General features: G+C 45.0%; 1 protein-coding gene across 1 annotated transcript; it reads left to right on the plus strand.

The window, feature by feature from the left end:
• Positions 1 to 2,223: 2,223 nt before the first annotated feature.
• On the plus strand, positions 2,224 to 27,070 carry TMEM196 (transmembrane protein 196). The gene is made up of 6 exons (XM_035130046.3): positions 2,224 to 2,509; positions 20,343 to 20,399; positions 22,212 to 22,466; positions 23,471 to 23,544; positions 24,072 to 24,153; positions 26,344 to 27,070. Exons 1-6 carry the CDS (start codon positions 2,345 to 2,347, stop codon positions 26,404 to 26,406), a joined length of 696 nt encoding a protein of 231 aa, XP_034985937.1. The 5' UTR covers positions 2,224 to 2,344; the 3' UTR covers positions 26,407 to 27,070.
• Positions 27,071 to 27,278: the final 208 nt, after the last annotated feature.

Consider the following 27,278-nt stretch of genomic DNA (forward strand, 5'->3'; position numbering starts at 1 on the left):
AGGGGGAAAGAAAGAATAAGAACGAGAGAGAGGAAGAAAGAAAGGGAGGGGGGGTCGCCGCCTTGATTCAGCGCCAGAAAAGAGCACGAAGGGACCCAGGGGCAAAAAGCATTTCCCCGGCCCCAGCTGTTTGTCGGCGCTTTGTTGGCACGGCGCTTCAGCAGCAAGGTCCCACTGCTGGGTCCCGCTGGCTGGGGCACTCGGCGGGCCACATGACGAGGTCTGGCGGGCCGGATTTGGCCCCCGGGCCTTGTGTTTGACACCTGTGAACTAGGGCATGGAGTCTTCGCCAATGACACCACTTGCAGCTATGATCAGGGATATCAAAGGCTACTAGCTATGCTCTGCCTCCACAGTTTGAGGCAGCGATGCTTCTGAATACCAGTTTCTGGAAACCGGGGGGGGGGAGTGTTCCTGTGCTCCATTCCGACCTACAGGTTTCCCATAGGCAGGTGATTGGCTACTGTGAGAAGAGGGGGTCATGCTGGCTACGGGAGGCCTGGAAGGCTGTGCCGTCCTCGTGATCCCTATCCCCCCATTAGATGAAGGGGGCAGTGTCAGCTACGAGAGGCCTGGAAGCTAGCATCGTTTTCGCAGCCCCAACCCCCCCCCAGATGAAGGGGGGCCATATTGGCCACATGGCCTTTCAGAAGGCCTTGCCATACTTGTGGCCCCAATCCTTCCACCAGATGATGGGGGCAGTGCTGGCCACAGGAGACCTTGAAGGCCGTCGCTTGGCTTAGCAGAAAGCCATGCCATCCTTGTGGCCCCAATCCCCCCGCCGGATGAAGGGGGGCTGCTCCAGCTACAGGAGGCATGGAAGGCCACCATGCAGCCTAGCAGAAGGCCGCACCATCCTCGTGGCCTCGATTACCCCACTGGATAAAGGGGGGGGCGCCAGCCAACTCTACCTAGGGAGGCCAAGGATTGAACCTGAGACCATCACACATGAGACCAATGCTCTACCACTGAGCCAAGGGTTACCCTCACCCTACTATATGCTATGTAAATCATTCCACCTGGAAGTGATCCCACTTAAATATTTCAATTCTTTTATTTTTAATAGCCTTAGAACCAGAATGGGGGAAGCAGGCTATATATGTCATTATTGATGTGTATTTATTGATAACTGTGAATGTTGAAACCACAAGTAGAGATGTTACATAACTCCAACACTTTCCCAATATTTCGTATATTAAAAAAGACCAGTCCTTCCTGGGATGGAGGTATCGGGAAGGTTTTGCATTATCTGACTCATTCTTGTACTGTCAGGGCACGACTTTGGGGCAGAAGCCCATGGGAGCAGAGGTGTAGGTTGGCAAAAGCAGCAGGGCTTGCTTACCACATTTGAACATAAGCGGCGGGGGCGGGAGAAAACCCACCACATTACAATCTATAGAGGAGGAACCCCAGTAAGTAAGATCTGGGTTGGGTTGGGGGGGGGGGTTGTGTCAAAAATTACCTGACTCCACCACTGCTCTTCCCTCACACAATGCACCAAAGAGACCTGCAGTTTTGCACCCCATAGATTATAAAGAATTACACCAGCGTCGCCACCGCTGGGGTTGTGAGCGCTTGTGTCGGGGCTGCTGCGAACTTGCCGCGTCCAGGCTCATGCATAATTCTTGCTAGGGCTGGGCTTTCCCCTTCGGCGTCTCCTCCCTCCAGCCAACTCTTAGCGAGGTCATTCCAATGAGAACGAAGGAGGCGTCATACAAGGTCGCTTTTCCCCCCTCTCTCTTTTTCTGGAGAAGACACCAGCTGAGCGCGAGAGAAGAGCGTGGTGCTGAATTTAATCTGCCTTCGCCAGTCTCAAGGATATCCAGACTCTTTTCATACAGCGTCCGCAGAAAGAGAGAGAAAGGCAGAGACAGACACCCCAAAGGAGAACAAGATCGATGCCACCGCTTAGGAGAGTCGTGTGATCAGGAAGCGTCTGGAGAGCGCGCGTCGGGGAGGTTCGGGGAAGGAGGCACCAGCACCTCGGACAGCTCCCCGCTGAAGCTCCCTTCAGGCTCTGCGTGGCTGCAGCGGCGCTTTACTCGCTCCAGGCTTCCTCGACGCCCAGCACCGAGCAGCGCGAGAAACCCACCTCCCCGATCCATCAACTAGAGGCGCACCCAGATTTAGGATCTCCGGCCCGGCTTGGAGAGAGAAGCACGCCCAGACTCGAGGCCACCCGGCCTTCACCGCTGTGGCTATATGCCTGCCAGCTGCTGCTGAAGAAGAGGACAAAAGTTTGCCGCGGAGGGGAGAGCCCTTCTTCTCCCTCTTCCCTTCCCCTTGGAGAAGGCGAATGCGTCGCTTTCGGAGCTGATTTGGTAGGAACGATGACCGAGCGAGGATGTGCACCAGCAGTCAGATCATCGGAGGCCTCCTGGTGCTCTCCGTGCTGGAGATAGGGCTGGGGGTCTCCAGCGTGGCCGTGGGGGCGGTCAGCTTCAGCCTGGCTCTTTCCGAGCGTGCGCCTCAGCTGGGAGACTCTTCTCCGGTATGGAGCGGGGTGTGTGTACGTTAGCCATTTCACTCTCTCTTTAACTCTTGATGGTGATGATGTTGTGCTCAGCGGGTGCTAATTTTCCATACGGCCCTTTCTCTAGCTTGCATGCTCCGTGCACTCTTGATATCTGCATGATCCATGTGTATAGACTGCTTCCTTCCTTCCTTCCTTCCTTCCTTCCTTCCTTCCTTCCTTCCTTCCTTCCTTCCTTCCTTCCTTCCTTCCTTCCTTCCTCCCTCCCTCCCCTCCCCTCCCCTCCCCTCCCCTCCCCAACCTCTTTTAGGACAACATAACCTGAACTTTATTTGAACCCTCTAGCATAATATCTCACACCCCACCGCAGCCTTCATCAGATTTATACCTGCGGAACACTGGGCAATGCCTTTGACCATGGGGGAAAAAAATCTACAATGGGGTGTAAAACTCTTCCAGCTGCCCTGCTCCATGCAAAGCCATGGAGGAAGGATCATAGCTCAGTGGCAGAGCGTCCATCATGCATGCAGCTCCCAAGTATCTCTAGGTAGGGCTGGGAAAACTCCTATCTGAACTCCCAGGTCAGAGCAGATAATACTGAGCTAGATGGACTAAAGGTGTGACTTGGTATAAGGGTGGGTGGGTGGGTAGACAGAAGTCCAGGACCCCATGCAGCAGAATAAGCAGAAGACTCCCAAATGGAACAGGGATGGCTTAATGCTTTGGAAATAAGCGAAGTAATGAACATTGCCATCTTAAACCAGTACACCCCCCCAAAAGAACCCGAATATTTGTGTCTAAAATTATCTAGTTGCACCATTGTGCATAGGACCATGTGGTAGTCCAAAGACAGAAAAGGTATTTCCAAATGATGCCAAGGACATGCCTTAGACTGCATATTTCTGAAAGAATGAAAAGGAAGCATATTCTTGCAGCATTACATCATTTTCTTGTGATCAGGATAGAGCAACTGCATCTTTAAGTCAGGATTTTACTAGGAACTGAAAATGTGGACAAAGTCAGTCAACATTCAGGCATACTCACAATTAATTTTGACATCATATGTTGTTTGGTTGAAATCCCCTACCACCACCATAACTTTAAATGAAATGAAAGATTGACACCTCAGCTTCAATAGAGGGTGGCTTCTTCTTCTTCTTCTTCTTCTTCTTCATCATCATCATCATTACATCCATTGTAACAATTGGATGAATGAAAGTACATTGTACTGTTTTCTATTGCAATTCATGAGACTGGCATCCAATGTGCTTCAGAGCTCAGCTTTAGGCACCCTTCTCCTAAACATATTCTTTGGAAATCAGTCCTACTGATTAAAATGGAATTTGGTGCAACCCAAACAAAACTAAGTAGGTTTAATTCCCATTCAAATGAATTGAATTTTAAATCTCAGTTACATTATTAAATCCAACTGAGTGGGATGGGACTTAAGTATGTGTAACTTCCAATGTTATGCCCAGCATGACTAACATTGTGGTGCATGGTAAAAATAATCCATGCAGCCATCATGGAGTAGCAGTGGAGTTTTCAGCTGAAATTAGTTAGGATACAGTGGGGTATGCTGACTAAGGATTTCAGCCTGCATTGGTATGAAAAAACGTAGCATACAATGTACATTTCCTCACTGGTTCTGTTTAGATCATTAGGAAGCAAAGCAAATGTGACCTGTATTAGAATTCATAATTTTAACTGAATAAGAACTTCAAAACTTAAAGAGAAATGAAGTGGAAATGTATTAGAATCATATAGACATATATTGGTCTAATGAAAGATACGATGCACAAGGTGTTTTGAAAGTGCACCATTTCCTCTGATTTTAGACTAAATAGCTGCACAATCCTGTGTTGAAATGTCTAGTTAGTACATTTTTACCTACATGTACATGTATCTTGGAGTAACAGCAGCACATTAATTAAGCTGCTGAGCCACAGAAGCAGCACTTACAGATTGTGGTAAGAGCTTGGAATCACAATTTCACCAGGTGGCCTGAGTGTAATAGTGGGCATGTGTGGGGGGAGGTATAGCTTTCTGAAGAGCAGGTTGGATCCAACCCAAATTACTTGCACTTAGATCCCAATGAAATCAATGGGACTTAAGTTCCAACTAACTTGGGTTAGATTCAACCCTACGGCTTTTGTCAGACTAGGAGTGATTATTAAACCTTTGAATGGCAGTGCTCAGCTGAAGGAGCAGCTGTGGACAAAAATACTGACACTGATAATTTTATTGGTATAGACAATTAGATAATTAGGTGCAGAGTCATATTAGCCTAGTGGGTTTCTACAGTTACAAAGTTTTATTGGGTAAGGATCTTGCATATTTTTAATCCATTTCTGGGCCTCCTTGCTAGTTGCCTCTGTGAGTGAACCTTATGAGTATCATATATGAACAGCCTGATTTAGAACATGGTTAAAACTCATGATGGAGTCATCCAACTATATTAATTTGCAGCTACCTTGTTCCATGTGGATAGTACACACATAGCAAGGTACACAACATACAGGATGTATGAGACATTTCTACAAGCCTGGATTCTGGGTGGATGCCTAACTTAAAAAGTGCCATGCTGTGTGGTTTTGTGACTGCATCCTCAAGTATTTGGTTTCAAGCTCACCATTGCTAAACTGTCATTGTTTCCCCACAAGGGTGAGATCTCTGCCTTTTCAAGAACTGCAAGGGGTATGAGCTGGTTGATGCACTTAGATGTGCCCTACTCAATGGCTTCTGAGAGAGCTAATTCATACAGTCAGCTTCCCCACATGATACTGGCCAGGTTGTAACCCTATCAATGGCGCAGCAAGCTTTCTGAGACCACTGTGTCTGTTCTGTAAATCTGCTCTATGGTCCGACTAACAATCTCATCTTAGACATATTTGCTCTGAAGAAGGCCATACTGTATCGAATTCAATGAGATTCGTGTATCTGAAGAAGTGTGCATGCACACGAAAGCTCATACCAAAATATAAACTTAGTTGGTCTTTAAGGTGCTACTGAAGGAATTTTTTTATTTTGCTTCGACTCAGACCAACACGGCTACCTACCTGTAATGAGATTCATGTCCAAGTATGCATGCTTGCAACTGCAGAATTAGGCTTGAAACCGAATGGTTTTGTTTTAATTGCAATAATTTCAGGTATCAGAGGGAGAATAGGTCAGGTAGGGTGGGATGAATTGCTTCAAACTTCTGAAGAGCACGCCCATTAGAGGAAAGCAGATTTGTATGCACTCTTCCTAAAAATAACATAACATGGAAATTTAATTAAAGGCCTTTGACCCACTTCTGTCTCCAAATAGCTGCAACTAGATGGGAGCCCAGTTTCACACATAAGTGGCTAAAGGGAAGGTTACTATGGAAACCTTAACTCAGAATATCCTGCTTTGTGTGGATTGAAATCATGCACATCTCTATTACACATATTGTCTCACCAACCACAATATCCTATTAAGCTGCCAAATGATATATTTGCTTTTATTTTTTACTGCCAGGCACCTTTAGCCACCTTTTCTATTTTAAAAGAACACTCAAAGTGGCTAAACATTTATAAAGCAGAGATAGCAGTTGAATGCACCATCACCGCCAGTAAATGTTTAAAAAATCATCCCAAGATTGTTAACCTGTAATTCAGATACAATTAAAAAGCATCTCAAAAGCCAACTGTAATAAGCATATTTTCACAAGGTGAGCAGAAATGGGACCAGGCAGACTTCCTTAGGGAGAGTGTTCCATAACTTTTGGATTCCATAACTTTGGCGTTTATACCTTCTCATTACTGTAAACCCATTTATATTGACAACAATGGTATGCAGTATAGCCATAGTTGCAATGTGTGAACTCCAGTCCACAGCAGTATTTTTTGCATAAGCAAGCCCATTATTGAAACTGAGGTCGCATTCGTGCAGAGTCCTGATGCACAAGAAAGTTTTATTGCTAACTGCCTTCATGGATTTTAAAAAAAAATGGTTCATGGACAGTAGCAGACCCACCAAGATCAATGGAACTGCTCATATAGCCACTGCTAATTGCCTGCATAATGATAAGGGTCATGTATGAGTGGTAACTTGTTCATAACTGAAGGCCCATTGGAAACATACTGTGAGATGCAGACTTTGAGGTATTGGGCATATTCTTGCAGAAATTGGCTATATCTTACAAGTAATATCAAAAAATGTGGTAGACAAAGCCTATTACACTTCCTGAATACTCAAGACATCTGGGTGGAGCAAGAACACTAAAAAACGTTGGCATCATTAAATTGATTTAGAAATCTTGGGGCAGAAAAGCCATATAAGAATTGTAGGGTCTTGCTTACTTTGGTACATAATCCGAAGACTGTCAGGCTGAAACCATGAAAAACATTATTTTAAAAGAAAGAAAACCAGATATTATTTGATATTTAATGGAAGCCACTTCACTCATACCATATAGCTAAGAGCAGGACTGGGGGGACCTGTGATTCTCCACATATTGTTAGACTCCCAACCTCCATCAGCCTCAACCAGGATGCTCAATGGTGATGGGTGATGGGAACTGCAGACCAACAACACCTGGAGGGCCAAAGGTCCCCTTAGAGGTTGTCTAGTGCTCATCTCTGTATTCATGATAGGAATATTAGACCTGGAAGATCCTTGGCACCAAGGATGGTCCAAAGATGCTAAAAATTCATGGCTTTGCTTGGATGAGAGTAGACCACACTATGAAGCTGCCTCATACTAAATCTAGTTCAATATGGTCTTGACGCTAAGGACTTGGGTGAATATCTTGCCAGCTCTTCTGCCAGCTGTCTTTTAAGTGGACCTGGGACTTCTGAAGCCAAACTATTTTGGAATCAAGAGGAAAGAGTCATCCTATGCAAACATATGGGAGCAAGCTCCATTGACCACAGTGGGACTTACTTCTAAACAAACATGTGGGGGGTTGCTCTGTTCATGTCTGATTAAGGAATTTGTGTAGACTGTCAAAATATAGAGCTCTACTCCAATAAGGGACCTCAGAACAGAATGGTTACACTAATTACAAATGTGAGAGCTAATGAGTTTTCCAAGCTCAAGAGCAGAAAGCTTAATATATCCGAGAAATGAAAGGAAAAGAAATACATTAAAATATGTAGTAAAATATATTATGGATCTTCTGCTTCTGCCCACCTAATTTTTCTGGAGCTGAAATTCTGCATGGTTCTCACTCTATAAAGAATCAGTTTCAGTTAAGGCAACAGAAATTGGAAGAAGAGTCTAGTTATATGGCAACAACCTAAAATCAATCACTCAGTTAATCTCATCTGTGTGGAGACCCTTATCTTGCTTGTGATATAGATGAGGATATGCCTGTCCTCTCAGTGATACGACTGAATAAGAGACTGAAATACAAAAACTCTTTGAATCCAGCCATTGTGTGCCGGATGCCTTTCCACTTGTATTACTTGTCATAGTCATACAGCGTGAGGTGTAATTAGTCCTTTGAGGTGAACAGAAATGCTGCTAGATTTTGACTTTTTTTAAAAAAAATCTACTACTCACACGGAATGAGCTGCTTCTCCATAGAAACGGCAGGACCAATTGCACGAGCGTGTTGAGCACACAGGCATACACTGCGAAGAGAGTGGCAGCATGCATACAAATCACCTCTACACACAGAGGAAGGCATGCAAGCATGCACCCACCAAAAAGGAAGAATAAAGCTGCTTTAAAAAATAACAATCCTGAATTATGTAAGTCACATCAGGGGTAGTGCATGTGCTAGCTACTAACTTCAAAAGTGCCATATCGATTCAGTGTTTGGATTTCTCAAACAAGTGCCCAGGCTAAAAGCTGTCTAGGATCTAGACAGGTCTTTCTTCTCATTTCAGATGTTTGAGAGGGCTGCTGGCAGTGGTTCCCTGTGGTGCTTGGAAGTCACTCTGTTCATTAACAAGAGAGACACCCACTCACTCACTCATTCACTCACTCACTCTCTTCTTCACTTCCTCTGAGTCTGGGCTGAGCCCTGACACCATGGTGGAGCAGGCCAGGGAGGAAGCACCACCATTTATCACACAGCAAGGATGGTGATGTCATTTCCTGGGGGGTGGGGCATGATTGGCCAATCCTCTTCATGCCAACCATTTCATTAATCAATCAATTAATGAGATTTAATATCCTGCTTCATCAACAACAAAAAAACCCTCTAAGCGGTTTACATAAAACAATATAAAAGGTTCATTGAACAATTCCGATCAAATCAAATGTTAAAAGCAGGGTATCCAAACAAAAATAAAACCAGAAGTTTTAAAAGAACTTCTTTTAATTTTAATTTTTAATTTTTAAAGAAATATACATAATGGAGTAAGCTCACAGCCTATGCAAGATTATGTTCATACTAAATTATGACTAAAACCAAAATCGTGTATAGTCAAAATGCATTTGGTTCAGTGGTGGGCGAGATTGCCAAAGTCATCCCCCCCCAAAAAAGTTGTCCCCTTTCCACCCCCCTTTTTTTAAAAAAAATCCCCATGTGCGTAAAACTCAATGCGCACAAGCTAAGTGCACATAAGTTGTGGGTTTACTGTAAAACCACATAACAAAATGATGTGCTGCCCTGTGCTCCTTTGGGAGGAATATTAAAAATACATGTCTGGGTAGGTTTGATTTATTTTTTTTGAACAGGTGCTAAAAATAATACAGTGATGGCTGCTACCTAACATTAATGGGCAGGGACTCCCAGAGAGCAGGTGCTGCCACCGTGAGGGATCGATTCCTTGTAGATGTGAAACATACACCGTGTGATACTTGAAAAAGTTCCACTTCCACAGATCAAAGTAATCAAGTGGGCACATATGGGATAAGGCTATCCTTCAAGTAAACTGGTCCCAAGCTGTTGAGAGCTTTAGATATGACCATACTGTATAATACTGTAGCTTATACGCCATAATACCAATAGCACCTTGAATTTGGCTCAGTAACAAACCAGCAGGTGTGCAGATCTCTGGGCAGGGGCGCAATATGCTGACAGGGTCTCGTTCCTGGCAGCAATCATGCTGCAGTGTTCTGCACTGACTGCAGTTTCTGGGCCAACCTCAAAGGAAGCTCTATATTCTAGACTGCATTGCATTAACAGTCTTGAAGCAACCGGTTACAGGATTAGTGTGATCAAGCTCTCCCAGTCCAGGGAAGGTCGCAACTGTTGTGCCAGTTGTTAAAGAAGCTGTCCTCAGAGAGAGAAACTCATAAAGTAGGTGAAGCAGACATATAGAGGTGGGTCATATTAGCATGAGTATGCCACTTTCTTTTTTGGAAAACTCTGAAGTGTCGCTTTGTTATGGTAACCAAAATGTTGCAAAATAGCTAGGAAGCATTTTTGAGTCAGAACTGTCCATCAGGCTGGATAATAAGCAAAAATGTGTGTGTGTGTGTGTGAGAGAGAGAGAGAGAGAGAGAGAGAGAGAGAGAGAGAGAGAGAGAGAGAATTTAGTTTGATATTGAAGCTGTAGTTTCTGCACTGGTCAAAAAAATCATTTTCAGAATTAATCATTTTCTGAGAATTAATCTCAGAAGAAGCATAGCTATTGGGGTTGTCATGAAAAGCACCTAAACTTATTCCATGTATTTATTACCCCGGTATGTATATGCCCAAGGAGCTCAAGGTGCCATAAATGGTTCTCTTCCTCCCCATTTTATCTGCACAACAGCTCTGTGAGGTAGGCTAGGCTGAGAGTGGTTAACTGGTCTGGTGAGCTTCATGGCTGAGTAGGGATTTGAACCCTGGTCCCGCTGGTACTAGTCAAGCACAATAACCACTGTACCACACTGACATGGCCTCACAATTTACCACTATTGGACTTCTTGGCATCTTAAAAAAAAGGCACTGGAACCGAGTCCCCACAACCCTGGTTCAAAGTAAAGAAAATTGATTTAAATTTAACATTTTTTTTAAATGTACAAAATAATATCCAACGAGTAAGAAACAAAATAACCGCGTCCTACGGGACCGCCTCTGGTATGCCCCGCAGAGGACATTAAGGTTCACAAATAATAATATACTGGAGATCCCGAGTCACAAGGTGATTAGGCTGGCCTCGACCAGGACCAGGGCCTTCTCAGTACTGGCCCTGACCTGGTGGAACGCTCTGTCTCAGGAGACTAGGGCCCTGCGGGATTTGTCATCTTTTCGTAGGGCCTGCAAGACAGAGCTGTTCCGCTTGGCCTTTGGACTGACGCAGCCTCAGGTTACCCCCCCCCCCTAAGGTTTTATTTTATAATGGTTTTATCTTACTTGTAGATTTTTAATTTTAAAACTGAATTTTAACATTGTATTAATCTGCATTTTAATTAAATTGTTTCTTTTATACTTGTGTTGATATTTTTGTTGTGAGCCGCCCTGAGCCATAGTTCATGTTTCTTTTTCCAACTACAGCCTTGATTGGGAAGGGCGGGGTATAAATAGAATTATTATTATTATTATTATTATTATTATTATTATTATTATTATTTCACATTGCTGCTCAGCACATGGACACCTCAACCCCCCCCCCCTGCTTGCTGTACAGCACATTCATGGCATGGATGTCAAAGCCCCACCTGCAGCCATCTACCCATTCATATTGCAGCTGGGTTCACCACTACTCTTATCTGATTTTGCTTCAGTGCACCAACTAGAATCCGAACAAGAGATGCGGGGGGGAATTAATCTGGTTTGCATTTGAAGATGAAGCTATCAAATGCACATGTTCTGAAACTGCCTAAGAACTGAAACCCAGTGATCTTTTGCAATGGTTTCTTCTCTGATTTTGCAGGGTAGTTCCCCAGCCAAACGATGTTTACAACATTGTGTATGTTAGGGGAGATGGTGCATAAAAATAGATACATTTGCGAAAATGGCACATAGTGTGCATTGTCTTAGGATAAATTGTTTGCAAAAGTGTGTGCATGGGTCAAAACTGCACACAGAGGTGTTTATTAAGAAAAACCTGTACTAAATGCTGGTGAATTGTCGGGAGGATTTTTTTTAAAATCTCAAATTGCTGCAGAAATGCGGAGAGGCGAATTTAAGAAGAGAAAACTGAGAAACTGAGCTAGACCCATGAGCAAAGGCCTCATAGGAGCCCATTGCAGGGAAGTGGTAGAAACAGCTGGCCTGGTGATCAGAACAGAAGGGAGGCAGGTAGTTTGCCTGGAGAAGATGTGGTGACTGGGCTTAGAATGGGCCTGAAGCCATCACCCAACAGCAGTGGGTTGGCTCAGGATCCAGTGGGTCCTGGGGTGGCTCTGTCCTCCCCTGTCCTTGGAATGGCTCATGTTGTGGCTGGTTATTTCCAGTGGGGGTCTCACCGGTGGCACTCCCACCTGCCTGTGCTGGCAGAAGGGGAAGATGTCTCATGCCTCACTGCCTCAGGCAGCAGCTGCCGGGAGGCTGTTGGGCTCTGACAGGGGTGGGTGGATCCAACCTCCGTCCCCCCAAGTGGGGCAACAAGGATTTGGGACTGCTGCATTAGTGGTTGTGTGAACTGATGCTCTGCCGCACATGTATACCATGGAGAGAAAGGTAGTTAGAAGGAGAGGCGGGGAGGGGAAGAGAATGAAGTTAATGGTATTATTATGTCATCTGATAACAGCATTCTCTGAGCAGCTTACTATAATAATGTTAAAGTACAATAGCTTTCATGAATTATTAGGTTCCGCTAAATTAATAACCACTGCTAGACTGATCACTCTTTGTCTAGTTCTCTTGCAAAAACCATCCAAGCTACCAAACAGTTCCTGAGAGAGTAAAAGGTAAAGGGACCCCTGACCATTAGGTCCAGTCACGGACGACTCTGGGGTTGCGGCGCTCATCTTGCTTTACTGGCCGAGGCAGCCGGCGTTCAGCTTCCGGGTCATGTGGCCAGCATGACAAAGCCGCTTCTGGCGAACCAGAGCAGCACACGGAAATGCCGTTTACCTTCCCGCTGTAGTGATACCTATTTATCTACTTGCACTTTGACATGCTTTCGAACTGCCTGAGAGAGCATCTGAAGGTAAAAGCTGGGCATGGTGTTTCTCTTTGCCAACTTCCTCTGCTGACCTGGGATCTGTTCTCTCTTAAGGACCTGGGCTCTAATCCTGTAAAGGCTGGCATCAGGCAGCTTCATTCTTTTCATGTGGTGGCAGCTTGAGGACATTCACCAGCTCTGGACATACGACTCCAGAGAGAGCAGAAGCGAATGGCACAAGCAAGGCGAGAACCTACAGATGTGCAACTGCCTCAGGCGGCAAGATCCACAGGCGCTTTCCAAGGAATGTATTGCCTGCCACTGCTGTCACTGCTGCACTGACAGCGACGGTGCGTTCCTTGGAGGCTGGATCTGCTGCCTCCTTGACAGCCCCCACCTACCAATCCTGCTTCTATGGTGGCCTCTGGGTGAATAGGAGGCGCTGATCATCTCCTCCCAACTATAGAGAGGAAACAGCAGCGGCCACTTCCATGATTCAGAGCAGACCCCCTTTCCCTACTACAATGGCCTTTGATTGCTTGCTCAACCGTTGGGTAAGGTTGACTTGATTCCCACCCGCCTTGTTCCCAATGTATTCCTCTTTTCTTCCTGATGGAGATTGTCACTCACCACTTCTTCCCTGGTGGGGGTACCATTTTGTGGTTCGCCTCAGGTGCCGAAATGTCTTGGGCCGACTTTCCATCCTTCTCCATGTTTTCGCAGAGCTAGTGCTATGTTCACAGGACCTGTTTTACTGTATTGGCCCAATGTACATCCCTACAGTGACCCCCCCCTCCCCAATCCCAGCAATGTATTCCAGGTAACCTGGTCTTCCAGATTTCCTATTCCCATATCCCAGAAGGAGAGGATGCCACCTGCAGATCCAAGCAAAGTCTAACTCGTGTGTGTGAATATCAAGGAAGAAGCCTCATGTAATAGCAAGCACACACACAAAGCAAACCTGCTAACTTATTGACAGTTAAGCATTTATATCACTCATACAGAAAACCCTGATGACTCACTTCTGAAATGAGTGGCAAATGAGTGGCATTCAAATGCCAAAATGGATCCAATGATTATTCATTCTCTGAATCTTCTCTCCGGTTTAGTCACCTCTACAGTAAATCCAGTTAGGCTCCTTTACAGCGAAACTAGCTGCACCTAATTTCATTGAATGAAATCAATGGTATTTTAGGTGCTTTTCAGATAAGAGACACAGATGTGTGGTAGCCCCTTTTTTTGTGACACAATCCCATCTGGTGATTGGGATTCTGTATAGCCACAGTCCCAGCTGCATGGAATTGCTTCAGAGAAAAGCAGCTCAAAGGCAGCGGCAGCTGTGAATAACGGCACCATAGTCACAACTGATCTAAGTCACTGGTTTCAATAGAACTTAGAAGCAATTAGCTCAGAAACCTCCAAGCGCCCCTATTTTCCAGGGACAGTCCTGGATTTACAGAAGCCATCCTGGTTTCTGATTTGATTCCGGAATGTCCCCCTTTTCCTTAGGACATTGCTGTTTTTCATTGGAGAAATATTGGGAGGGATGGAGTTATGAGACCCCTGAGCCAAGGAGATAAGTAACTATACAACCTTTAGAAGACATCTGAAGGCAGCCCTGTATAGGAAAGCTTTTTGTTTTATTTATTTTTATGTTGGAAGCATCCCAGAGTGGCTGGGGCAACCCAGTTGGATGAGTGGGATATAAATAATAAAATTAGTATTAGTATTAGTATTATTTATTACTCCCTATTTCCATTGGAGAAATGTTGGAGGGTATGTTAATAATAATAATAATAATAATAATAATAATAATAATAATAATACTATATTTATACCCCACCCTCCCCAGCCAAGGCTGGGCTCAGAGCGGCTAACACCAAATATAAAACAACTAGTTAAAATACAATTCAACAACAAGATTAAATACATTTAAATTTAAATTTAAAATGCAGCCTCATAAAAACGGAAAAAAGAAAGGGAAAATGGGGGAGGGGATCAGGTTGGCTCCAGGCCAAATGCCAGGCGGAACAACTCTGTCTTACAGACCGTGCAGAAAGAAATCACGTCCTGCAGGGCCCTGATCTCAGGAGACAGAGCGTTCCACCAGGTCGGGGCCAGTGTTGAGAAGGCCCTGGTTCTAGTAGAGGCTAATCTGATTTCCTTCAGGCCCAGGACCTCTAAGGTATTACTGTTTACGGACCTTAAATAGTAAAATAGTAGTAGTAATAGTAAAATAGTATTTTACAGATACTATTCACCTCAAATACGAGGGTCCTAGGCCATAAAGGGCATTAAAGATCAAAACCAGCACCTTAAATCTGACCCTGTACTCCACTGGGAGCCAGTGCAGCTGGAAAAGCACTGGGCGAATATGCTCCCATGGCAGGGACCATGTTAGCTTCCTCTGAATAAAAACCATAGTTTTTACAAGGGGGAATCAATATCTACATTAGATGTGTCTTTTATGCCAGTTACTCGCAGGCTGATGCTATGCATTTTTCTTCCCAGGGACTTCAGTCACTTATGGGGGCATGGGAGGAGGAAGGAGTTTCTAAAGCTTTCTGTCTTTCCAATGCTGCTGCTTCAAAGCGGCCAGAAGCCAAGAGCAGAGGCAATGGGGCATCTCATAAAAGAGCTGCTGCAACAGCCTTGGCATTGGGCAAGCAAACTTCCTAGTACTACAAAAAGGTTGAAGGAGACCATCTTCCTTTGAACACATTTTCTTTTTCCTCTGCCTGTTCTCACATACCTGACTCCCACAGCCAGAATCTTGTGGATCATGGGTGGTGATGCAGGGTTGAACATACCCCATCCCCCCACTTCCATGATCTTCATTCATGGGCATGATCTTCATTCATGGGTGCCCTGATTCACCTCCCTGATTCATTTATATACTTGGTTTTTACATGCTGCTTCACAAAATAGCTTAACTCAGTTGGTTAGAGGATGGTGCTGATAACATCAAGGTTGCATGTTTGATCTCTATGTGGGAAGGCTGCATATTCCTGCTTTGCAGGGGGTTGGACCAGATGATCCTCAGGTCCCTTCCAACTCTACAATTCTAGGATTCCCCCCAAATGGCCTGGTAGCCAATCTCCAATACCTGATAGGCATAATCAGGCCTGTGGACCGTCTGGAAGGTCCACACCAGTGCTTTGCAGCAACCTAACCTGGATGTAACCAGAGTATGTTTTAACTGTGGCCAGAGATCATCTCTCCAAGAAGGGATATGGCTGACAAGCTGGGCAAAGCTTATGGAAGGCACTACAGTCATACCTCGACATCCAAACGACTCAACTTCCGAAGGTTTCGACTTCCGAAGTCGACAACCCCGGAAGTCTTTTCGCTGCCTGCGCAGAAGCGGCGCAGTCGGTCGGCGCATGCGCAGAACGGGCGCTTCGACAACCGAAGACTTCGACTTACGAAGACGGCCGCAGAACGGATCGTCTTCACAAGTTGAGGTACCACTGTACAAGCAGCAGTAGCACAGGATCTAAACCAGGTGTAGGAAAGCTTTGGCTCTCCAGATGTTGCTGAACTGCAACTCCCATCAGCCCCAGCAAGCATGGTTCATAGCCAGGGATGATACACAGTTGAACAACATCTGGGGGACCCAAGCTTTCCCAAACTTGATATAAATGCTTCCCCCAAGCTTTGCACCTCTTTCTTAAGGGACAGTGCAGCCCCATAACAAAGACTGACTCAATAGCATTCCCTAAATCATTGGCTGACAGTGCCTCTGACTTATGTGCAATGATCTTCAATTTTTTAAGCTTTCAACCGGCCTATCTCAGGGCCTGCTTCCTAAGTTATGGAGAGTGTCCTCCACAGCTTATGAAAGGAGAGACCCGGGTCTCAGCGCCTTGCCTCAGTTCCTCCCCTCTCTGCTCCAGACCCATTTCTTTTTCTGCCAGCAAAGAATCTGCAGACAGCCAATTCATAGCATTCAATAGATCTTCCAAGCACTACCCGGGTTGCAGGCTGAATTTATTTTAGTCGCTAGGAAAGAAATTGCCTGTAAGGGGATTTATGACAGTCTTTTCGTTTTGGTTTAAGAAGCTCAAGTGGCTCAGAACAAAGGCAATTCATTTCCAAACTACATCAGGAACTTATTGGATTAATGCACATTTCGTCCTGAATGGCCTCCCCAAGTAACTTTATGCAACAGTTTGCTTATTTTTCTTTTGCCTCCAGTAATATCTAATGACAGTTTATTCATAATTAGAGTTTATGCAGATTGTGACTTATGTCTTGCTAACCTGCTTTCTATGCAGACTGAGGATGTGGACTAGAGTAATACACAAGTTAAAACAATCTGGGCAGAGGATGAGAATCATACTTGATAAAAAGTGGTTGCTTTAGGCCAAACATGATGTGTGTCAGAATGAGGTCAGCCCCATCAAAAAAGGGTTCGTCCAAACTTCTGCATGTCCTGTGCCCAGAAAAAAACAATGAGTGAGCAATTTTCCACTTGACCCACACTTTCTACATATGGGTCCAAGTGGTTTCTCCCTTGCCCTGCTCCTTTCCCCCTAGGGAAAACCCATTCTTTCGCTCTAAATTGGAGCAAATGTCAATCCAGATAAAACCTGAATTTCTGTTTGTTCCAATTGAGCACTAAAGAGCGGTTTTCCCCAGGGGGAAAGTGGCAGGACAAGAGGAAGCATGGATTAGCCTTAAGTGTGTGTGTGTGTGTGTGTGTGTGTGTGTGTGTGTGTGTGTGAGAGAGAGAGAGAGAGAGAGAGAGAGAGAGAGAGAGAGAGAGAGAGAGAATGAATGGAGAAAGAGCTTTAAAATGCACCAGGAGGGAGCTGAACATCCCCCTTTGTACCTATTAGGGCTCTGTAATTGAACATGGAAGAAAGCTGGCATATGAGATCCAAGTTTGGAGAAGAAAAGGGTGACTAGGGGAGTCCGTGGTCCTCCAGATGTTGGACTCCACTTTCCATCCATCAGTTACAGCCTGTATGGTCAATAGTCAGGGACGGTGTAGTCCAACAATATCTGGAGGGCCCCAGATTCTTCATCCCTGGTTCACCTACTTTTGCCTATGCTGCACTTTAAGTCACTGCACACCCCTGACCTTTTTATAGGATACTAGCTGGCCCTGCCACGTGTTGCTGTGGGTTATTTGTGTGATTTCCCCTACCCTGTACCGATCCATGACGTATCCCTGTGATTCCCCCACTCCTCCCCTCACCCCTCCAGCTTATCCCTGTGATTGCCCCCTCATCCCCCTCCCTCATCCCTGTGAATCCCCCAACTCTGTCCTGATCCATGACCTATTATGCCCCCTCTTCCCCCCCGGCTTATCCCTGTGATTTCCCTCCTCTCATCCATCCAACCCCCCTCCCCCGGTTATCCCTGTGACCCGTTCATTTTGCACACAATCATTCCCCCAATGCGCGTGTTCTGTAAAATTTTGCCCTGTCCCAACCCTGACTCCCCTACCCACGTGTGTTATGTGAAATAACATTTATTCTACTCAAAGGATTGGCCTGTAAAAGGCCCATATTCAGTTGATTCTATGCTGCAGCCTATTCACCCCCCCCCATCCCTCATCCAGGCAGGCCCCTAAATCCATTCAGCCTAGTCTGCAAAGCCGAGGCGAGATACTGTGGAGAGGGCAGGTTTCATCCCTGTGTTTCCCTCCATCCTGTTCTGACCCACCATATCCCTGCCCCCTGTTTGGCTCCCCATCCCCCCCCCCCCCGACAGGCCCCTACCTCCACTTGGCAATGTTGGGCCTTGCTGCTGCAAAAGGCCTGTTTTCAGTTGGTTGGGCCTTGTTGCTGCAAAAGGCCTGTTTTCAGTTGGTTGTGGAATTTTGTGGTGTCATCTGGTGGCGCGGCTTTCGAGGCAGCAGTGGGTGATCTGCCTTTCTATTGGATGCTGCTGGAGTCTTCAGAGCTTCTGCTGGTGACGTCTAATGTGTGCACCACTTTTTGTGTTTAATCATTATTTTAGGTATGAAAGGTTTGCTTTTGGGGGAAAAAAATTATGCCAGATCCCTCACTGATGGGCATGGAACGTTGTGGCCAAATTTGTTACATTACAGTTCAGCGGTTATGGAGAAAGGCTGTGACCTCTGCACACGCAATGCCTACATTTTTATATATTTAGATTGGCAGGCTGAGTCTTTCTGCTGCTCTCCTGTATTATCGTGCCTGTAACCTCACTGCTATAGGTGGAGATTCTTCCTATGTCACAAGGTAGTTAGTTTGGGGTACAGATGGTTCCAAATTACTGATCACCTAAGGAATCCTCCAGGCATCCTGTTTATTGAGAATTCAGCCCAATTAAGCTACAGAAAGCTTACACAGAGGTTAGACTATGTCTACCAGAAAAGTGATGTGTCTATGTATCAATGATTGCATTCCATCAAGTGATCTACCACCAGAGAGCAGAAGGGCTTCCAAGCTTGAGGGGGACATAACAAGAGAGCCAGTGTGGTGAACCTCACTTCACTACAGAGTAATTTTCCATGTTGCATGTACCACTGCTGCATTGTGGGTTTCTGGGCCCAGAGAACTATTCAGACGTGGTGGCACCCACTAGTATCCATGCATGTGTGACATCTTACACAGTGTTGGGCTTAGGTATAACCAAGCCCACTGGGTTCATCCTGGTTTTCCAACCATTAATATTTACAGACCACAGACCACTCTGACAGCATTTAGGTCTGGTGGTATTTGAAACAGAATTGAACATTTTCAGGAGGATGAGGTGGAATGTGTTGAATTTCCCTAGATTTAATAATAATAATAATAATAATAATAATAATAATAATAATAATAATAATAATTGAATGTTAGTGTGAAACAGTGTTTTCATGTGTAAGCACTGTCTGGTGGTAAATTGGAGGAGGGGTGAAAACTGGGTTTCTATGATTTCTCCGTTGAGAATAAGAAACAAAGTTGGACATGGATTGCGATTCATGTAGCTATTCTTGGAAGTCCATTGAAGTATGTTCAATGATGCTTATTCCCAGGAAAATGTGCTGAAATCTAAATTCCCAGTTTTAGACTTCCCGCTTCAGTTTCTGCGCTAAATACATCAGATTCATTTATTGAAATTCACTGTTTGACATTTTCTATGCATGAAGATGCTTGATTTGTAGCATTTGGCTGACTTTTCCACATTAAGTATAATTGTGTTCCTGACCATTATTGCCACTTGGTTGTCATTTCTTAAGGCTGAACTGAGAAGGAAAAGTAGAATCCATAGCCCTACCATTTTCACCAGAAGTAAGAGGATGGCTGTAAAACATTTTTGCAAAAGGAGAAACATTCCATAGCTGGTTAATAAGAAATATGAATACCGTAACTTTGCATGTACTCAAGGATAGATATGACCTGCCCAAAGGGCAGACTGTAGCTGACCTTGGAAACAGACTTTCAGAGCAATCCTAACTATAGGATATCAGTGAAACAGGTTGGCATAGTTTGACCCATTCCAAGCTCCTTCTGGGAGCCTCTGGAGGGAGCTGTTGCTGGCTGAGTCTGCAGGTGAGTGTGGGCCTAAGTGTTGAGGATTGGGCCCTAGATGACAGGATGGAGCCGAACAGGGTTTTGAATAAGTATAAGACTCCCCTTTCCCTTTCCCACAACTCCTCAGAAGTTCCCCTTTTAAGATGGCTGCAATGGGATGTTGATGTGGCTCCAAGATCTGCTGAATCCAAACTCTCATCCCAGCAGATTTTGGATTTGGTTTGTGCTGTTCCTAAATACAAAGAGGTTTGGCTGAAAACTGTTTTTCGAAAGAGTAACCCTATCATCTAGATATAGCCACAGGTTTTTTAAAAAAATGAATATTCTGCTACAGTTTTCATTATTTTACAGCGTGGCAGAGTTGATGCTGCTGTTCTAGACTTTCAGTTATGACATATGTTCTTCTTGTTGTTACAGTTTCTGCTTTGTGGAGCGTGTGGGATACTGTGTGCCAAAAAAAAATCAGGACTTGTCGTAAGTTTTTGCATGACTTGTATTATGTATCAATAGATGAAATGCAAACTGTCGTGTGCCTTGAATTATTTACTGCTGGAAGACGCCATGCTCCATCTCCAAAAGGACAGTGGAAAGTGCCCTTGGGAAAGGTAGGTACTTTCCTACTCTGGGCCAGAGGCGACCGACCGGCAATATTCAGTTTAATTCTGTTCTGCCCTTGGCCTAATCCCATAGGAGAGGGAAGCCCTGAGGGCGGGAAGGAGTGTAAGAGGAGGAAAAAATGGGTGAAGGAATGGAAGGAGGAGGTGGGAAAGCTCTTTGAAAGCTGTCAGTTCAGATCTCTGGCAAGAATGAGGTTATCCAGTGCTATTTTTCTAGAAAAAGAGGTGCCAGAACTTGCCATTAACACTTCCCTCGTTCTCTTATAATGGCAATGGCACCCACCTGAGAGGTGCCAAAATTGAGTTCCGGCAAGTTCCAGCTGAAAAAAATGCCCTGATGCTATCTAATACTATGATTTATAATGGCAAAGAGCCCACTGATGCAAAACAAAGAAGGCCAATCTTACCTAGGCACCTCTTTAGCTTAGCTTTTGATACCTGAGGTGTAGACTTTTAGGAACCCCTGTTGAAAATAAGCTTGAAAGAAGCATTCTGTGGTAGCCAATATGAGAGGTTGTCCAATCTGCCTGGTTGTGGCATACGTGGCGCCCACAATGGTTTTTATGGTTTGCAGATGTGCCCACAGGCCCCAAAAGAATGGCAACCCCTGTTGCACGTACGGAGAAAATGTACACACAGCTGTCAGAAGTTCTGTAGAACTCATAGCTACTTCTGACAGTTTTCATATATGTGTTCATCGACATGCTCGGTGTAACTGGGGTCGAAAGCTGTATTTCCATGAAAGCTCACCTCCTCCCGCATGTGCCTACCTGGTTTTCTTCAGAGGCCCTGCTATGGCTATGAGTGCCCCACCACGTGAAGTGCAGCAGGTGGCTATCAAGCAAAGGGCCTTTTCGGTGGTGGCACCTCAGCTGTGGAGCAGCCTAGAGAGGCTCACCGGGAGCCTGGTGAAGAGTTGCTGTATTTAATTCACCCAGGCTTTTAAATTTTATGTTTTGAATCTGGGCTGTACATCCTTTTATGCTGTCTCTGGGCAAGGAAGGTTTTTCTCATTCTTTTTGGCCGTCTTTTATCAGTTATGGTTGGGTTTTGGGGGGGGGAATCTACCTTCTAGATTCTTGGAATAGTAGAGTTGTAATGGGCCCAGAGGGTCATCTGGTCTAACCCCCTGTGATGCAGGCATCACAATTGAAGAATCCCCATTGCATATAATGTATCGGCCCGAATATAAGCCGCACTTTCCTCCCAAATTCTGACTGTGCAGCTTATATTTGCGACCTTACGGTGTGCAGCTAGGAGTGCGGGGCAAACAGCACCAGGAGCGCGGCTCCCCTCCCCCCCCCCGAGAGTGAGGAAGGGGAAAGACCGCCAGCAATGCAGCGTGACCCCCCGCCCCCAGTATGCAGCCATAAGCAGCAAGGAAGGGAGCGACTTATATTTGGGTATTTTTTTTTCACCCCCCTCCCTCCAATTTTAAAGCTGCGGCTCACATTCATGTGCGGTTTATATTCGGGCCAATGCAGTATTGTTTGCAAACTATTTTGTCGTCACCAGCCCAGGGGAAGTTAATTTATTTATTTAAATGTTTTGGGCCGTGTGGCTATATATCCGTCTGTCGGTCACTCTGCTTTTCAGCCCCCCCTGCACCGCAATTGCCTTCTCTGGCAGAGAAGTCCATGGTAACGTGATCTTTCTTGTCTCCTCCCAGATGATACTTTTCTCAGCCTGCTGTATCTGTGGACTAATTGGAGGAATATTAAATTTTCAGTTCCTTCGGGCTCTGACAAAGAAATCCTCACATCTTTATCCTCTGCATGTCACCTCCATGTCCCTGGCTTGCATCGGCATCGGTGGGTGCACTCTGTCCTCGTGGCTGACTTGTCGGCTAGCCAGCTACGAGCAAAGAAGAATGTTTTCAGAAAGAGAGCACTCGCTGCACCACTCCCACGAAATGGGCGAGAAGGTAAGTTGGGCGGTCTTCCCGAACCGTTGCGTTTCTTCCCAAAAGGCTCTTCTTGTGTTCTAATATATTCGTTCAGCAGTAAGGGGAAGAATGGAATTTTCGGCTTTACAAAGGACTGGGAAATGAAACAGTGCCATTTGGTGCACGCTTCGTTCTCTTATAGAAAGCTATTTTTGATACCGTATCTCTGCAGTACACCCATTTCAACAAAATGCGTCAATTATCTACATTGTTCCATTGTATAAGATAGACAAATGCTGAGCCGCTAAGTCTAGCACTCCCTAAATAACCTGCTTAATTAATGTGAACATACAGACACACCTCATTGCATGGAAATATTATTTCCGGTGATATTTTCCTAGAAAAAGAGGTGCCGGAACTTGCCATTAACTTATAATGGTGCCCACCTGAGAGGTTCAGGAACTGAGTTTTGGCGACTTTTGGCTGCAGGAAAAAAGCCCTGATTGCTTCCCCCTGTTGTAAAATGGAGAGATTCCAAAGATTACATCTATATGGGACAGGGATTGAAAACCCATGGCCCTCCAGATGTTCTTTTGAATGACAGCTCATATCGTAGCTGGGAATGATGGTAGCTTGGAGCCCAACAACATTGGAGGCCACAGGTGAACTCCACCCCAATGTAGGAGGTCAAGCTGAACAATCAGCAACTCCATGCAATGGATGTGTTGTTGGTTTGTACTGCTTCAAACTGCAGATGGAAAAATCAGACGGCTGAATTTCCCCCACATATTCCCAGAGCATACAAAACCTGCATACCAGGGAGGTTTGAGCCAGGCTTTCTGGGGATGTACAAGGTGTTCTTAGCAAGAGAATGCACTTGGGCATCTGCTCCTATACTCTAAAGAGGTACAGTACAGCGCTAGAGTATATTGCCAGAAGTTGCTGATTGTGTACATCTGTAGAGGAAGTACAACTTTCTGTATATTGATACTGATATGCTGCCTGTTTCTCTGCCTCATTTATGACTGTTATATCTATATTAGAGATTGAGGGGTATTGAAATAACCGACCTGCCCAGCTGCCCAGTGGTACCCCCGACACCAGAGTTACCTTCAAGGTATGCCAAATTCTAGAATGCTACAATGTTTGGTTTGGTTTTTAATATCTCTGTAGCAAGTTCAGTTTCTTAGAGGAATGCATCATCAGTCTTGGGGTGGATCTACACACAGGGGGGAAATGCTATAAATAAGTCAGAAAATATCTGAGGCAGAATCCAGTTATAACGGGTATAATCAGGGACTTTCCTCCTCCTTCTCCCCCCCTCCTGTATTTTAATGTGATGGTACTCATAATACTGATACACCCTCCGTTATCTCTGATCATGTAAGCAAGCTCCACAATTTCCTTTTTGTAAATGGGGAAACCTAAGCAAACACATTGACTTGGTTGACTGAGGAGCTCCTGAGCCCTCCTCCAATATTTGTTTTACTGGATGATACTGGCTTTCACTGGCGACATCCATTGACTGCTTAATGGATTAATCCATTGACTTAATGGATTAATCCATTGACTTAATGGATTAATCCATTGACTGCTTAATGGCTGAAGGGATGTTAAGTCTACTCATCTCACTCTGTTTCCCAGCAGACAGGTATCTACATCACCACATCCTCACCTCAACCGACATTATCTGGCGCCCTTCCTGGAAATCCCAGCAGAGACCAAGGTATCAAATTGTGATTCAATTGTCATCTCTTCCATAATACAAACATAGGTTCCATTTCTTCCATGGGGCATTATAAAAAAACAGGACAAGACAGATTTATTGTAAGAAACTGCTTAGGGCAACCATTTCTGCTGCTACCGCTTGTCAAGGACACTTTTTTAGTCACATGCTATCTGCTGTCTAGGGTGAAGGAAGGGCAGGTGACCTGTTGCTGTAAGGAGAGTTGAAATAACTAGGAGGCAGATCCCAACAGCACTGGGAATGAAGGAGAAAGAAGCCAGTAGACCAGGGGTGAGGAGATGAGGAGTCTAGGGCCTTCCAGGTGTCCTTGGACTCCTACCCCCATCAGCCCCAGCCAACATGGCCAATAGTGAGAAATGATGGGAGTTGGAGTAAAACAACTAGATGAGCCACATCCCTGAAGTAGGTCCACATCTCGACGTGAAGTGAAACAGAAACCTATCAGGACCTAAGGAGAAGTGGAGCTCGAGGTCCACCACAAAAAGAAAGTGAAAGCTAAGTTAAAGCGCCAGTGAGACAGATGCTTAACACAGGGGTCCAAGGAAAAAACCAGACGTCATAAAACTTAGAGGGATGGGTGACAACCAGACCATTAAGTTTAAGAACATAAGAGCCTGCTGCATCCAGCCAGCGGTTCATCAAGTCCATTATCCAGTTGCCAACCAAATGCTTATGGGAAGACCGCAAGCAGAACCTGAGGGGAACAACACTCTTCTCTCTGTAGTTTCTTGCAACTGGTATTGAGAAGTGTACTGTCTTCTGAATTCATAGCTATTTGGGGTAGTACCTAAGCTTCAAGATCAGCTGCAGGTGTACAGGAATGTTTTCATTTTAAATTTTTAGCCTTTGTGCTGGGATGGGTAAGGTTGGTGTTGGTGAAGAAGCTTTTGCTATTCTTCCATGCGTAGCATCCTTCCATTTGGGTGGCTGAAGAATATATGGGTTTTTTTCCTAGCTCTCTCATGCCATCACCTTTCATTACATTATGTCATATTACACAGCATGAAGCTCCCCTAAACGATGAGGCAGGAAAGGCCTGTAGGCTGCAAACTACCAAGGCATTTCCACTCCCATGACTAAGGGCGCTTCCAGACTGTCACTCCTTTGGGTGGGATTCAATCATACCCCAGGAAATTCAGGCTGTGCAATTCAAGCTGATTTGGAGCCCTCACACAACAAGCCTGATTTCCGAAAGATCAGAACTTCCCCCCAATAAGCAAAGGGATGAGGAAATGCACTCGCAAGTGTTGGGATGAAACTTGCTTAACACAATGATCTTCTAATCTCACAACCAGATCAGAATGACTGCTCATTAAATGTTCATTTATTTATTACTTTTCTATGCCACTTTTTCCTCCAAGGAGCTTGAGGTGGTGTACTTAGTTCGCCTTCTCCTCGTTTTATCCTCACAACAACCCTGTGGAGTAGGTTAGGCTGAGAGGGAGCAAGTAGCCTAAGGCCACCTTCATGGCCAAGTGGGGATTTGAACCCTGGTCTCCCAGGTCATGGTCCAACACTCCAACCCAGACTTCCTCAACCTCGGCCCTCCAGATGTTTTGAGACTACAATTCCCAGCATCCCTGACCACTGGTCCTGCTAGCTAGGGATCATGGGAGTTGTAGGCCAAAAACATCTGGAGGGCTGAGGTTGAGGAAGCCTGCTCTAACCGCTACACCATGCTGACTCCTAATACAGTGGTACCTCGGTTTACAAACAGTCCCGTTTATGAACGCCGCGGACCGGAAGTGTTTACATCCGGGTTCCGCGGCGTCGGATGCACAGAAGCGATCTGCGCAGCGTGTGTGTGTGCAGAAGCGCTCTATTGGCGCTTCACGCATGCGCAGAAGCATGCCTTCAGGGAGCGAATGCCTCCGTTTACGAACGCCTCCATGGAGCGGATCGCGTTCGTAAACCAAGGTTCCACTGTAGGCAGTGTCATCCAATCTCTCATTGAACAGATTGTCTGGCAGCTCCATGCTGTCATTTTGTGGCAATGCACCCATGGGCTGATCATTCTGGGTGGAAAAATTCTAGGAAAGAAAATCTGCCACAGGCCAGATGTGAGCTTCAGTCCTTACGTTGCTTAAATCTGTACTAGCTAATTAGCAACATGCAAAGCTGACCAAAAAAAAATGCCTTTAATCACAACTCCCCATTTTATGCTTACAGGAAATGACAGACAACATGTGTAATGGAGGCCCACACCTAATTTATAATGGAAGAGCCTACTGAACGGTTTACAGTTTTCAAGAAGAACAACTACTTTCAGGATTTTCTTTAAGAGGCAAAGATGTAGATGGCAGCGACTTTTGAGAGGAGGCCCTGGAAACATGGTGACTTTTGATTTGCAATAAGTTCACAGCTGAAAACAAGAACAGCACAGTGGCATCTCCTTGCAGAGATTCGTCTTGATTTTCTCTCCCGTTATTTGAAGATATTTTACTGCATATTTTGACAATACACAGTAGTGATGACGTCCTTAATGTTTTCTTCTTCTTTTGTCTGAATGATTTTTGAATGGCTGTGATCATATTTTAAAACGAATTTTTCAGACTCTTACTCGGGCTCGCCTTATGAGGATTTTCTGAAATGAAAACTAAAACCCAACAACCCACAGACGTGAAAATGGAGAGCGTTTAAACAATGGATTGCACAATGGCAGGAATGGAAATGAGACTTGAAAGGCTCGCCTTTCTTATACAGAGCCCAATGAATGAATTATGAGCATGCTGCAACAACACGGATGTCTTTGTTTTGAAAGACAGAATGCTTTAAGGATGCCATAAGTCAAAACCTGAACAATGCCTTGCTGTAAAGAAACTGTAAATATTTCCAATTTGTGAGGTATATTTCATAATTTGTTCATACAAGATGTCAAATAAAAAGAAACCTAAAAGTGTGACACTTTAGAGTATTTGTGAAAATGTTCCACAATCATCCTGAAAAAGATACATGGGAACAAAAAACCCTGATTTTGACTGACCTGTACCTCCTAAACCACTACAAACAATCTCTCAAATTCTGACAGAGTGGATCCGTCTCCTGCCATGGATGTTGGATTATTTTAAATGGAAGATGGCGACTTCACTTCCTATCCCACTTCT

Source organism: Zootoca vivipara, chromosome 11 (genome assembly GCF_965207765.1).
Source record: "Zootoca vivipara chromosome 11, rZooViv2.hap1.1, whole genome shotgun sequence".
Taxonomy (NCBI): domain Eukaryota; kingdom Metazoa; phylum Chordata; class Lepidosauria; order Squamata; family Lacertidae; genus Zootoca; species Zootoca vivipara.

What these genes read in the sequence shown, in the direction of transcription:
- TMEM196 (XM_035130046.3), top strand. Translation starts at nt 2,345, where the DNA reads ATGTGCACCAGCAGTCAGATCATCGGAGGCCTCCTGGTGCTCTCCGTG. An exon ending in CGGTATGGAGCGGGGTGTGT is followed by an intron (nt 2,510 to 20,342) that starts GTACGTTAGCCA and finishes TTGTTGTTACAG; the next exon opens with TTTCTGCTTTGTGGAGCGTG. An exon ending in CCCACGAAATGGGCGAGAAG is followed by an intron (nt 22,467 to 23,470) that starts GTAAGTTGGGCG and finishes TATCTATATTAG; the next exon opens with AGATTGAGGGGTATTGAAAT.